This window comes from Peromyscus eremicus, chromosome 19, assembly GCF_949786415.1.
Source record: "Peromyscus eremicus chromosome 19, PerEre_H2_v1, whole genome shotgun sequence".
Classification (NCBI taxonomy): Eukaryota; Metazoa; Chordata; class Mammalia; order Rodentia; family Cricetidae; genus Peromyscus; species Peromyscus eremicus.
Window position 1 is genome coordinate 10,261,131 of NC_081435.1, and position 15,395 is coordinate 10,276,525.

Genomic DNA, 15,395 nt, shown 5'->3' on the forward strand with positions numbered 1-15,395 from the left:
ACTAGGCAGCCACTCTATAAGACTCCTCAGCTAATAAATCACCGTAAAATGTTTTCAAGTATAGATTGCTTTATAGATTTAGGTCATACAAATCAGAATACATTTAAAGAATTATCTAGGCATGGTGGCACAGGCCTGTACTCCTGGCTACTCAGGAAACTGAGGCTTGAGGAGCATAAGCAGAGGACCATCTAAGCAACTTAGTGAGATGCTGTCTCATACTAAAAAGTACAACAGACCTGGAGCTACAGCTCTGGGCTGAACACTTGCCTAGCAGGCCCAAGGCCCGGGTGTCTGTCTTCAGTGATGAGAAGAGAATCTAATGATCCTGGCAAGGGAAAGATCCAGTGATGCTGTCTACACACTAATGTGAACAAATTCCCTAGAACTGCACATACAATTAAAGGATGAAGTCAAATAAAGCATGATGTGAAGCTTGTTTAATTCTAATAATAGGCTTATCCAAATAAGTTTTGGAAAACACCATCCATCGTTAGCCACACATTTCTGATCAACTTTTACTTTCTACATTTACTTCTCTCACATTAAAATCTCCACATTTGGGCATTGTCTGTGAATTATGATGCCCTTTATAATTACTTCATCAATAGAAACAAGATACTGGAGTTCAGGGAAAGACAGAAAGTAAACAAATACCAACTCTTAAAGCATTTAGTCATCTATTGTTTTTCTAATGGGTGATGTGAGCATCAAGTAACAGCAACATTTAGATTCCAATTGCCCACCCTTAAAATGATACAAATATTATTTTAAGCTTTCAACATTTATAATACGTGAGAGTTTACCCTTTGCAACCATGTGACCTTACAAGAAAAGATTTCAGTGGTCAGCCACTGTAGAAAGAACTGAGGAAGCACATCTTTCCTTTCAAATATTGTTAGGATTTCATGAGTAAAAGCTGCAAAGGACAGCTGCAAGATAATGTGAGCAGTCAGTACATATACGAATAGAGAGCCTGGGGAACAAATAGATGGTGCCAAAACTCAGAAAATTTAAAGCAACTTGATAAAACGATACTAGATGATTCAAACACATCTTTAGGTGTTGAATAGAAATCAGCAGCAGCAGGCTGGGGCCACATTCACTTGCTGTCCTAACACTGCATAGGTAGTGAATGGTAGCCTCGTAGGCAGGCTTGGAGGCAGGGAGAAACCAGGGTGAGATTGTTTCCACTGCGAAGTGAAAATTACCCGGCAAATCTCTACTTGATTTATAAGCAGGACCCAGCAAAGACGCACTCTCACTGCTTTCAAGTTAAATTAGACTATTGGTTGATTACAGCTCTGAAGCGCCCAGCCCCGCTCGTCTTCACCAAAGGTGGGTGGGGATGCACGGTAATGATGCTCCTGTGGTTCTGTCAGAGCCCAGATGGAGTCAGGAAGAGAGGAGGGAAATGGATGAGGAAAGAGCCAAGGGAGAACGGGAGAAGACAGAGCAGAGAGACAAGGGGGATCCTGAAGATGAGGACCGAAGTTTTCGAGTGTAGAGGGAGATCACATGTGTGGTTAGCTGTGTGTTCGTGTATGCATGTGAGGGCTACATGTGTGCACATGTGTGTTCACATGTGCGTTTGTGTGAGAGGTTACAATGCGTGTGTGTGTGTGTGTGTGTGTGTGTGTGTGTGTGTGAACATGGAAGTCAGAGGACAATGCCAGGTGTTGTTCCTTTGATGCCTGCCACTTTTTAAGAGACGAGATCTTCCACTGGCCTGGAATTCACCAGGTAGCTAGACTCGCTGACCAGCAAACTTCTAGGGCCCACCTGTCTCTGGTACCCATGTCACCACCCACAGGATTACAAGCCTACATCACCACACCTGGCTTGTAACATGGGTTTTGACATGGAATTGAACACAGGTTCTCAAACTTGGGAGGCAAGAGACTTAGCCACAGAGCCATCTCCCACAAATTTTCTAGGTAATGATCTCACACGCGGAGGTCACTGACCTAATGTTACTAAGGTGGGAATTGGATGTGAGCTTTCCTCTGCGGTCCTCACAGTGGAGTGTGTGTGGTTCTTAGTTACCCTAATTCCCCAGCGACCAAAATGAGCAAATAGCTACTGTGATATACAAGGCAGCCACCAAGCAGATATCTACAGTATTCCCTACACAGACCCTTACCACAGTATCACTGAGTAGAGTACAAAAAGCTAATTGTAAATTTGTATATATACTTTCTTCTGATCAATTTCAATTGTATAATTATGTGTTTGAAAAAAACAAATGGAAATTGTCACTCTGAACAGTAAGATTCTGTTTGATTTCAGAACTCCTCATTCTGTTCATTCTGTTCTTCCTTGTCCCAACATGTCTATAGACTCTTCACAAGCTATGGAATAGTGGTTTTATTTCTGTTTTTCTTGTGTATGTGTGTGCACATGTGTGCGTGTGTGTGTGTGTGTGCATCAGTGTGTGTGTGTGTATGTGTGTGTACGTGTGTGTGTGTGCATCTGTGTGTATGTGTACGTGTGTGTACGTGTGTGTTTGTGTGTGTGTGTGTGTTTTACTAGAAATTGAACCTGGGGCCCTGAAGATGTTAGTCAAATGCTCTAACACTGAGTTACAGCCTCAGTATTATTTCTAAGTTTCTGAACTCAAATGTTTCCCAATTCAAGAACACCAAAAGTCCTACCTCTTTTTCTTAGTTCTGTGTCTCCTCCTCTAGCATAGACCTCCAGAGGCTGCTACAGTCTCATAAGAACTCCCACATCCCCACTCACCACAAAAAATGTGGCATAGTGATGTGTGAAATGAAACCAATTATTCTTCGTAATGGTTCTCTGTTTTTACTGTAATCTTTCGTTGTTTTATAAATTTATTTGTTGACTCAATGTAGCTGAAGTTTTCTCTAGTCCTGCCCAGCCCCACGGATCCTGCACCATTTATAAAATAATCACTCGAAAGCTTATATTAATTAAACTGCTCGGCCATTAGCTCAGGCCTGCCACTGACTAGCTCTTACATTTAAACTCAGCCCATTTCTGTTAATCTATATGTCGCCACATGTTCCGTGGCTTTACCTGTTGCCTTTACATGCTGCTCCCTGGATGGCAGGCTGGCGTCTACTCTCAGCCTTCCTGTTCCCAGAATTCTCTTCTCTGCTTGTCCTACCTATACTTCCTGCCTGGCTACTGGCCAATCAGCATTTTATTTATACAGAGCAGTATCCACAGTGACACACGTTCTTATATACTTGTATCATAAGCTGGCCTCAAACTCACCGTGTAGGTATGGGTGAAATTGAACTTCCAATCCTACTGTCTCCATCTCCTGAGCATTCTGATGACAAGTGTGATCACCACACTCAGTTTCATATGGTGCTAGGAATCAAGCCACGGCTTTGATTTAATAGTGTGCTAGGCTAGCACTCTATTGATTGAGTTACATCCCCAGTACAATAACATATTTTTAATTGTGATGTATGTACGCATCATTATAACACATTATGTCATATATATAGCATATATATATATATATATATATATATATATATATATATATATATATATATATATATATATTGATTTTTCCATTCCAGAAAGATATTTGTTCTCATGATCAAGTATCTCTTTTATCTGCACATTTTCCTCTGGTTTTGGTTTTCTTTATGATGTCACAGATGGAAACCAGGGCATCAAAACACACAAAGTAAGTGCTGTACCATTGAGCTACATCCCCAGACCTGCCCTGCACTTCTAATTTATCTATTTATTCCTCCCCACCCCTCCTCCTCTTCCTATCATTCTTTCTCCACCATACCCTTCTCCTATCTTTGTTGATTGTATGTTTAGTCTTGGTTTAAAAAAAAACAAAAGAACAACCATCTAGTTAACCCTTGAACTGCACCAGGCCTCTTATGATTACCTGACAACTTGCTGAAAATCGAATCCACCATTGCAACGTTCCCCTCCTCAGTAACATCTTCGCCGACTCTTGCAACCTGACACACACCATGTACAAAGTTAACAAGGACCTCCTGCCTCAAGATCCCAAGATCCTCCCAGTACCCATTCTCCCTGACTTTCTTCCAACCCAAGGTCATTAACTATTTCTGCTTTGCCTGGCTTTTCCTCACTCTTTCCTTTCTGTTCCTGCCCCTTCCCGCCTCTGCTCTTTTTTTTTTTTTTTTTTTTTTTTGCTTTTTCGAGACAGGGTTTCTCTGTGTAGCTTTGCGCCTTTCCTGGAGCTCACTTGGTAGCCCAGGCTGGCCTCGAACTCACAGAGATCTGCCCGGCTCTGCCTCTGCTCTTGTGTCACAGACCTCTGCCTTTGTATTCCTTGCACAAAACCAAAATCATACATTCAACACAGGTTCTGCTCTCTGCCTTACTTCTGTTATCATCTCCTTTTCTGACACAGGACTTCACATAGCCCAAGCTAGCTTCTTACTTGCTATGCTGCTGACTAGAGCCTTGAACTCCTGACTCTCCTGCCTCTGCCTCCTAAGATCTGGAACAACAGACATGTGCCACTACTGCAGTGTTCTTTTGTTTTTTGTTTTTTTCAAATGACTTAGATTTAATCACCGAAGCAAACTAAATGGAAAGCCTACAATAGAGAAGAGATACCTGTCAGTGTTTTTTGCAAACTGAGATGGAACAGACTAGGGGCTGCCCTGCAACTTGATGCTTTGCAAACAAAGATGTCCACAGTGTTCCTGGAACTCTGGCTCAGAAAAGGAGAGACTCTTTTGTTTTTTTTAAACCACTTCATTTTATGTTCACATTTCCTTCAACTCTGAATAACAGTATTCTTTGTAGAAATCACAGTTTCATATTTTATATTTGTCTTAGTTAGAGTTTCTATTGCTATGGCTGTGAAGAGACCCTATGACCACAGCAAACAAATATCATTTAATTAGGGAGCTTAGTGTCAGAGGTTTAGTCCATTATCTTCATGGCTGGACAAGGTGGCATGCAGGAAGACATGGTGCTGGAGAAGGAGCTGAGACTTCTTCTACATCTTGATCCACAGACAGAGAAAGGGAACTATGTATCCCACACTGAGTGCAGCTTGAACAAAGGAGGTGTCAAAGCCCACCCCCATAGTGACACAATTCCTCTAACAAGGCCACATCTGCTCCAACAAAGCCACATCTCCTAATAGTGACGCTCCCTTTGGGGGCCATTTTCTTTCAAACCATTGCAGTATTTGTTGAAAACATTAGAAGTATGAATGAAAAGAAGGGACTCAGCTCAACATTTTACAATAGTATTCTCCTGCTAAATTTTGTTTCTCTAATCCCATCATTTTCTGTGGAACAATCTCCTGCTTCTGCATTTCCACCAATACATAAAGGCAAGCTCACATCACACAGTCTCCCGACTCTTACCTCTGAGTATGAGTCTCATCAGCTCTTCACTAGTATCTCATCCTCCATGCTTAGCACTACCTCCTGTGTTCATGTTCCCTGTCCTCCTTAAGCAATTGCTGATTCTCAAGTACCACAACACTGAGCACTTCTCTTGCAACTCCCTTTCACAGTAATGGTGCATTTAAAGACAACGCTTTTGTCATCCCAAGACATTCCTTAACTCCAAATCTGTTATAAAAGGTACCTCATGACCTGCCCCTAATTGCCATTCCAGACCTTATCTCCGTGGTGTTTCTAACTTCCTGACGATAATAGTTACCATCACCCTCTCCTCTGAAACTCAGTGACTTGGCAGCTACGTTCTTGTTGTCTTCTGGATGAAAATGGTCTCCCTCATCAATTTCTCTGGTAAAAATGGCTTCCTCCTACAGAGCAATTCAAGTCATATCCCTCTATGAGACCTCCTTACAATCCATTTTGATAACCTGAGTAGCCCTCCTCAGCCTTCCACTGAACCTGCTGAGCCTCTGTTGAAGCTAGTTTCTAAACTCATCATATTGGAGACGTGTGTGTGAGTGTGAGTGTGTGTGTGTGTGTGTGTGTGTGTGTGTGTGTGTGTATTCACCCATGCAAGCAAGTGTGGAGATCAGAAATCAACATACTTATTTTTCAAAATAGAGTCTCTCATGGAACCTGGAGCTCTCCCTTTTGGCTAGATTTCTTGGCCATCAAGCCCAGGAATCTACGTCTGCCTCCCTAGGGCCGGTGTTACAGAACTTTCCCACTGCACCTAGCTTTTACCGGAAGTGTGGGAACTCTGAACTCAGGGCCTCATCCTTGCACAGAGAGCATTTTACCCACTGAGCCATCTCCTCAGCTCAGAAGTTATCTTTTTGTACTCTTGTAAAGTTCAAAAGACTTTTAAGGACAAAAAGGCAGCTCTGTATGGCTTATCTTCTACTACCCATTGTATTTTACATTATTAACTGTATGTATATTGTAAAATGATAAAAGAATATCATAATTCTATAATACTGCTTCCTTTAAATTATACAAATGTATGCTAATGTTTTGCCTTCTATTACAGGTGGTACTGGGAGTAAACAGCGAATTTATCGTTGAGGTAAGGTACTTACATGAAAAGCAAATTGAATATTAAAATGCATCATGTATTAAAATATTAGAAACTGTAGCTATCTTGACAAAAAAGTAAAAGATAGAACCTGGGTCAAACTGAAATAGCAATAGGAAGGCCCCAGGTCCTGATTTCTGTGCTTGTAAGGCATGGTTTCCAGAGCTTGAGGTCTTCACAACCCCATTCATCAGACTGTGCTAGCAGCTTCTCTACAGATGTCTTAACCTACAGCAAAGCAAGTGAAGCAGAGAAGCCCTTTAAGATGGAAGAGGAATGTCACTGAGAAAGTACCATTGATGCCCTATAAACGAAAGAAAGCTGCAAAGTTAAAAATTCATAAGTCACAACTAAACAGACCAGCAGAGAATCTACTTCCATTCAGAGTGGGATGGAATTAAGTCTAAGGGTCTGTACCTCCTGAATTCATCACCATCAGGAAATCCTCACCATGATTGTCTCAAATCACTGGAGAAAGTAAAGTCATGTTTCTAAGCTCCATTGACAAATAATAGATACATGGGACATTGCGGACAGTGGGATTAAAATGGGGGTTATAAACTCATTGGTTCTTGAAATAATAAACTCCATTCATGTGGGGCATCTGCTTTGTCCAAGAGCATCATTCAACGCCATAAATAAACATGACCATCTATGATCCAATAAGGATATTAAGACTTTTAGAAATAAATACACATTTAATTCCTTTACACATGCGTACATGTGTGTTCATGATTGAAGTAGAATTGCTGGACTCTTCGGTAGTATCAAATTCTTGGGTCAATCTATGGACAGCAACAACATAATACCACTGAAGGACAAACATCCAGCAAGATACAGATAAAATATACATCAGGAAATCACAGAAATCCCCACAGAATAGTCACCAGGACTGTGAATGCAGAAAACATTATAATTTACAATAACACACATAAGTCTCAACTACAGTAAACCACTTATCAGTGGGAGAGAAGAATTCCCTCCCTCATTTTGTATGGGACATGTTCACATGGAGCAGTGACAGGGATGGGAAAGCCCACTCAGAGATCAGGAAGGGCGGGCAAGCAAGGTCTTTACCTAGGGAGAAAGATGCGCTGAAGAAGATCTGCACCACGTGGTACAGTGCAGCTATAGAGCACTAGGTACAGCTAATGAAACCTGTTCCCATAGGATCTTCTAGGGATATGAGACCATCTGATATCCAGCACAGTCAGGGGTGGGAAGGAGACCATTCCATATCCAGTTATGTATGTCCAGAATGATAAATTAGAGAACCGATTCCTTTGTTTCTCAATTTATCATTTCCTCTGGACACATCTTACAATGTCAATAAACTGTCTCAGTGCAAAGTACCCTAACACTATGAGAAACATCGATCGTCTGTGCCTTAGGTAAAGGAACTAGATGTTGAAAATGGCAACACAACCTGGCAGACTGTCAGAAGACAAAAGCGGGAGTGGATCAAGTTCGCTGCTGCCTGTCGGGAAGGAGAGGACAATTCCAAGAGGAATCCCATTGCCAGAGTGAGTGATGGAGCCAGCGAGGGAGTGTGGCTCTTCTTCCTTGGGATTGTTGGCTGTGTTGGTCCCCAAGGGTGGAGGGAGCCGAAGTGGGGAACAGGATTCGAACAGCTGTGGGTACAATGGAGACAGCTCTCCTAGGGTGAATCTGCTCAACTTTATTCCAGAGTATAGGGGATATAGGATTGGGAATGCTTGGGACAAACCTAATTTGCATTAAGTGGCAAGCTCCTATTGTAAGGCATCGGGGCCCTGTAGCAAAGCTCCTGGCACAAGTTTTAGTTTCCATACGTGCAGCAGAGGAGACTTCCAGCAAGAAACTGGGCCAAGGTCACCCTAGAGAAAATTCAGGCACCCAGGCTGAGCGACAGCTTTCAGATAAGGTCAATCCTCTGGGCTCAGGGACTTCTCCAGATAAGGGCAGGTAGAGAGCAGGAAGAGTCCTCATGTCCCCAGGCTTTGGAAAAAGCTTCCAGACCATGATAGACTGCAACCTCTTACCAGCCACCAAGGCCTCCTAACAAGGAAGCATTTGTAGTTGGAAAGCTCTGGAATATTTCAAGGATTTGCATGTGGCCTCTGCCGTCCAAGGAGGTTTAAAGGAATGGCAGGCTGTCATTGGCTTGTATTGCTCAGACGTTATTTTTCTAATGTGTGTGTAATGCGGTACATGTGCAGATGCACTCGTGTGTATGGGTAGACATGCAGATGTGTGAATGTGTCTATGAAGCCGTTGGATGACTTCAGCTGTTCCTCGGTGATGTTCAGCTTGTTCTCAATGACCTGGAGCTCACTAATTAGCTAGGCTTGGTGGCCAGTGAACCTCAGGGGTCTACCTGTCTCCACTTGCTGTGCACCAGGATTACAAGTACATGCCACTATGCCCACACTTTTTTAATGTGGGTTCTGGGGATCGAACACTGGTCCCCATGCTTACAAGGCAAACACTTTACTGACTGGGACATATTCCTAACCCTAGAACACTATTAAGTATCCCAAGCTGGGGACTGATCCACAACAGAAGGTCCATGGTAAGCCAGTCTGAAAGATGGACCTGTATCTTCACCCTGAGTGGAGAGACTCCATTGGTTGCATTCTCACCACTGTCCCCTCTAAACGTCACAAGTTTATGACAGTGGGACACTGACTCCAGAGTGTCAAGGACTGTCCATGCTGGTTAGTTTTAGAAAGTAAGGCAGTCACTGAAAATGCAAGTCAAATCTCTAAACCCTGAAACTAAGAGTCTTTTTATAGAGAAAATTTTAATTACATTTGTATGTGTGCATGTGTGTGTGTGTGTGTGTGTGTGTGTGTGTGTGTGTGTGTGAGAGAGAGAGAGAGAGAGAGAGAGAGAGAGAGAGAGAGAGAGAGAGAGAGAGAGAGAGAGAAGGCCAAAGGACAAGTGAGGAGTCTCTCCTTCCACCAGGTGCATTTACACAGGGAGCCATCTCACTAGCCTTGAAACTCCAGAGTCCCAACAGGCCTCCACAAGCACAGGCTGGCAGTAAGGAAGAAAGGCAATAGGAAGAATATGCACTTTCTCAGTCCATGAAAGCTGGAGGCCTCTTCCTTCTGGGCATCTTGACCCTGGACCTTCACCGACGTCAAGGAGGATGGATGGTCCACCAAATCCCTTCTTTACAGCTTTAGGCTGAACAAGTGTCAGCAAGGGTGTTGCACTGTGCAAGAGAAAGACATTCTCTCCCAGGAGTCCAGATCTGAGGAAACCTTTCCAGATACTCTTTCCATTTAACTCATCACTAGTTACAGAGTGGTTGTGTAGCTTATATTACAAACTCAATTTTCTTTGCTTTGGGGGAATTCCTAGGTTTCCTTCTATGTAGACAAGATCTTTAGAACTAAGTGAGCCGGGCGGTGGTGGCGCACGCCTTTAATCCCAGCACTTGGGAGGCAGAGCCAGGCGGATCTTTGTGAGTTCGAGGCCAGCCTGGTCTACAGAGCGAGATCCAGGAAAGGCACAAAGCTACACAGAGAAACCCTGTCTCGAAAAAAAAAAAAAAGAACTAAGTGAACCAAAGATGTATTCCCAGCTGACTTGAATCGTGGTGTTTAGGTAATAAATCTTAGGATTTTAACACATATTCTCATCTGCAGTATAGAGGTAAGATTCCAAAGTGCAAACAGTTTAAGTTTATGATCAATGGAAATAAAAAACTATTAAAGCAAAATCCATATGGCAGATTATTAGCTATACCATCTATTGGTATAAGAGTAGCACAGCAGATTTATATATATGATATTTTTGTTGTCTCCAAACACCGCTTTTTTCTCCTGATTTTCTTCACTTATATATCATTTTAAGTCTCAAACTAAAATTTAATCAGAGTAATACTAATATAAACCAAATTTTTTCAATTTATTTTATTAATTTTCTTATTTATTTTCCAAAGTTTCCCCTCCCTCCTCTCTTCCCAATTACACACACACACACACACACACACACACACACACACACACACACACCACTTATTTAAAAATTACATAAATTAAAAAAATCAAACCACTAGAGATTCGCTTATTTTTCTCAGTCTTTCTAGGCAAACAAAATCAGATCATTGACAGTAAACATCAACTATGTGTGTACTTCAGGCACATATTCATCAGGTAAGAATTGTGCACACATACACACACCCTGGTATAGTTCTGTAATGAGCCTATGAGCTAAGGTCATCATGTTCTCCATAGTATGGAGCTCAGAGAAGGTTGGTTATGATGTTCCATCTCAAACAACACTGCACCTAAATTAGGTCCGAGTCATAGTCATTTCTCTTACAGATTAGATCAGACTGTGAAGTGAGCCAGAGGATAACATACCGAATCTCTGGAGCGGGGATTGATCGGCCGCCTTATGGAGTATTCACCATCAACCCTCGGACAGGGGAAATTAACATCACCTCAGTGGTGGACAGAGAGATAACCCCGCTGTTCCTGGTAAGTCTCAGCAGCTTTTATTTGTTTGTGGTATTTTTTCCTCCTTTTCAAAAAAAGAAAGTAAATCAAGTCTGTGGATGAAAAGAAAATAGAATGAAACAAGTGAAGGGCTTGAAAGAAAGAGAAAAGCCTGAGAGAGCCAAGCTGGTGTCCCATGTGTTACGTCTGCTTAGGAACAAGTGATAGTTCAATGGCTAGTCTCCAGTATAGTCTGAACTTGGGGAAAACGTTATTTCTTGGTGTGTTTCTTCATGTGTTTGTAAGCACATTGCTTGATTTGCCTTGGTGGAGAAGGACAGCCTTTCTCTGACTTTGCACAGATCCATTGCCGCGCTCTGAACTCACGAGGGGAAGACTTGGAGAGGCCTCTGGAGCTGAGAGTCAAAGTCATGGATGTGAACGATAACCCCCCGGTCTTCACTCAGAATGTGTACACAGCCAACATTGAAGAAAACAGTGACGCCAGTGAGTGGACCACCGCCCTTTCACTACATCACGTCTGTTCACTTCCTCTACTCAAAAGCTTTGGAAGATGGAAATGCTGGCTTACTCGGATATCAGAAAAAGCCAAGCTCCATTTTCAATAAACCCCAAACATTCTAACACAGCTCAAATGCAAACATAGACGGTTAAAATCCTAGCTATCTTCTTATTCGTAGATGATTCTTACACGGGCAGTTGAGCCAGTGATCAGCATCAGTCTCAGAAATGGGTGGGTTGACTTAATCTGACTGTGAGCTGAAGAAACCTGAAACCACAACAGACTCCATTCTGATCTGTGGCTGGAGAGGTCACAGCTGAACCACACTAGTGAGCTGTGGTGCAGGGGCATTGTCTCCGTCAGAGCCACTACTGAGAGCATTCCTGTGTTCAGGCCGAAAGTGACATTCTGTTCTCTCTCTCTCCCTCTCCCTCTCTCCCTTCCTCACTTTCTACCTTTTCTCCTGTGTTTTCCCATCCTGTGTAATTCCAAGTCTCGTGCCTCCCCTAACTTTCTTTGTCTTCCTTTTTTCTTTCTTCTTACTCTTCTCTGCTGTTGTTACTTACCTCTCTCTCCTCCCGAGTTACCTGCTTCCACCTCTGCCCAACCCTCTAGTATTCCTCAGCCTTTCAATTCTGCACCTCACATTATACCTCAAAATGCATGCCAGAGTCTAGCAAGACTTAGCTCTTCTTGGCAAGACTGAGAAGAAAGGCAGATCAACACAGGTGTTTTGAATACGCAGACTGAGGAAGCATGGAAAGGTAGAAAGATTTTGTCTAAGGGGCACAAGAGGCAGAGGGAGGGGGAGAGTCCAGCCTTAGCTTCCTTGCTGGCTTCCTCAGAGCCGCCTTGGTGAACTAAGAGAAGAAAGCCACAACTAGTCCCGTGCAACTATCACCTCCTCCTGTGAACACAGCTTCTAAACAATAACCTACAGGACCAGGCCACACCTTCATACGCTCTGAAGTCCTGGTGCCCCTGCCTTTTCTGTTCAAGGGCACCAAGATTCTCTGCAGTGGGGTCTTCACTTTGAGGTCTGGGAGGTGAAATATCTGCCAGTCCTGGAAAAATCAACCCTGTAGATGGATGATGACAGTGGGGATTGGCCACAGGGCCTGTTCTTTCTCTGCATGAATAATTAAGAATGCCTTATATTTCTCTGATCAATTATTCATTTTCATAACTATATAGTTTTTATTTTGATAAGTTATCTTCTAGTGTAAACAGCCATAAATCTGTTATGAGTGACATTTAACAACATACATATCTGCCTGGTACCGGGGCACATGCCTTTGATCCCAGCACTCAAGAGGCAAAAGCAGGCAGATCTGTGAGTTCAAGGTCAGGCTGGTCTATGTGAGTTCCAAGACAACCAGGGCTCTATAGAGAGACCCTGTCTCAAACACACACACACACACACACACACACACGCAAGCAATAAATGGGTGCAATGTTGAATTTAACTAAGTTATCAACTTCTTAATTGAGCAATATAAAATAATTTCACATTTCACAAGGCCATGGCAAAAACAAATCTGGTAAAATCACTTCCTTTGGCTTTATGAGTCTACTAAACTTTTTCATATATTAAAGACCACTAGTGGGCTACTAACTTATCATTAACAGAATGAAATAATAGTCAAGAGTTGCATGTGTGAACTACTGTTGTGTCTGTAACCACTGGTGTAGGTGATGGGACTCCCTGGCAGAAGGTACAGTAACATACTCTTGAGGAAAGACCTACCCCTCTTTGTACCTAGTGACTTGATGGATTGATTCTAGTAGAATTCCAACCACGCTCTCCCTTCACCTTTACCAATAGATGCACTTGTGGTAAAGTTAAGTGCCACAGATGCAGATGAAGACAACCACTTGAATTCTAAAATCGCCTACAAGATCATCTCCCAGGAGCCTGCTGGTGCACCCATGTTCATGGTGAACAGGTACACCGGAGAAGTCCGCACGATGTCCAATTTCCTTGACAGAGAGGTAACACCTTCTATGAATGAGTGGTAACAGAGGGTTTGGTTTTGGAAAAACAAAGATAAAACGGTTTGTGCATGTCCTTAGTCCAATGCACAAGAGGGAGGGAAAAATACTAGAATCAATTTTAATAAAAATTAAATGATCACTGATATTTCATTGTATGCATCAATTAAAAAAAATAATGGCATTGGGTTGTGTTGGAGTCACAGGACCTAAGCCTCATAATTCTCCTTCATTCTGACTAAGCAACACAGTATGTACAATCTACTCGTGAGGGGCTCAGATCGGGATGGAGCCACAGATGGGCTGTCCTCCGAGTGTGACTGCAGAATCAAGATTTTGGATGTCAATGATAATTTCCCCATCCTAGAGAAAACTTCAGTAAGTCATTAAATTAATAACTTGTCAGTAATTAGTTTGCCTTCATGCTTATTCAGAAGCCTGGCTGTTACAATGTGGAAGGACTCAGCTTTCTTACATAAACCTTAGCATTTCCTCTATATTTATCTTTTTATTTTTATTTACATTTTATTTACTCTGTGTGTGTGTGTGTGTGTGTGTGTGTGTGTGTGTGTGTGTGTGCTATGTCCAGCACACAGGTAACATGGTGCACATGTGGGGAGGAGATAGCTTTCAGGAGTTGGCTCTCTCCTTCTACCATATAGGTCCCAAGGTTCAAACTCTGATTGATAGTCTTGAGAGCAAGTGGCTCTACCCATTGAGCCACGTTTCCTGCCCCTGTATACTTATCTTTGACTCACTCTTCCAGGTAAACCTCCTCTGTAAAACCAGTCTACTCCACATGCTCTATTCACAGAAATGTGGGGAATTTGTTGATCCAATAAAACGAGAACAGTATTTTTGTACAAGGGTTACAACTTGCTGAATTAATTATGAGTCCCAAATATCCTTCACTCCCACTCTCACGTTTATCTTAAAGTATCACAAAATCAGGACTAAGGATGAAGTCCACTTGACAGAATGGAGCCCTGGGTTTGACCCCTAAACACCACACAGTATGAGTGTGGTGGGGCAGGCCTGTAATCCCAGCTCTCCATAGGCAAAAGCTAGAGGACCACAAGACCAAGGTCATTCTCAGCTACATAGAAAACTCAAGATTAGCCTGGACTATGTGAGACTTTGACAAAAAAAAATTACAAAACCCAAATAACAGGGCCAGGAATGGCTTGCAACCCATTTTAGAAAAACTGTATCTTCCCCCATGCTGTCTTAACACTCTGTGCTGGAACAGCGAAGGAATAAGGAATGCCAGTGTAGAGTTTCTGACCCACAAAGTCCAATGGGCTTACTATTTGGTCATTAACAGATTTTTTTAAATGTATAATTACTTATTTAAAAGAGGGAAGTAAGTCAAAAGTAAATAAGAAAAAATAAAATGCCAATAGGATATTGATTTCACATGTAGCATTTGAAAATGAATTTTATTATCATGTTGTTCTTATAGTTTTGATTGAATAGATGCCATTTAAAAATGATACAAAAATCACTGGCATAGTATTTTAAAAGATAATTCTGTGATACTAAGTCTCTTTATTCCTTTAAAAATTCATGCCATAGACTTGACCTCTTTATTCTAGTACTCAGCAAGTATTGAAGAAAATTGTTTGAGCTCAGAACTGATACGATTACAAGCCATCGATCTTGATGAAGAAGGCACAGATAACTGGTTGGCCAAATACTCAATCCTCTCTGGCAACGATGGGAACTGGTTTGAAATCCAGACAGATCCACGAACCAATGAAGGCATTTTGAAAGTGGTCAAGGTAAACATAGGGTCCCTAAGGTTCCCTTCCAAAGAAACTCTAAGTCATTCTTAGACCAAGATTATGCCTTCAAAAAGTTCAGCACCTGAATGGTCTTCATATCCATGAGTTTCCTGGCCTGTGATGAAGGAGTCTCCCAGGCTAGCAACACAATATTTATTAGCAAGAAAAATAAGGCTACCTCATTCTCATGGTACTCAA

The 15,395-nt window shown here is 42.2% G+C and overlaps 1 protein-coding gene across 1 annotated transcript in view; it reads left to right on the forward strand.

Annotated features, from left to right (window-relative positions):
- Nucleotides 1-1,348: 1,348 nt before the first annotated feature.
- Nucleotides 1,349-15,395, forward strand: part of Dsg4 (desmoglein 4) — a 29,280-nt gene continuing 15,233 nt past the window's right edge. Inside the window, exons 1-9 of the mRNA XM_059246700.1 lie at nt 1,349-1,493; nt 2,638-2,680; nt 6,411-6,459; nt 7,860-7,991; nt 10,785-10,940; nt 11,261-11,405; nt 13,247-13,413; nt 13,657-13,791; nt 15,009-15,194. Of these exons, the coding sequence (XP_059102683.1) occupies nt 1,349-1,493; nt 2,638-2,680; nt 6,411-6,459; nt 7,860-7,991; nt 10,785-10,940; nt 11,261-11,405; nt 13,247-13,413; nt 13,657-13,791; nt 15,009-15,194 (1,158 nt within the window). The remainder of the gene's footprint in view (nt 1,494-2,637; nt 2,681-6,410; nt 6,460-7,859; nt 7,992-10,784; nt 10,941-11,260; nt 11,406-13,246; nt 13,414-13,656; nt 13,792-15,008; nt 15,195-15,395) is intronic.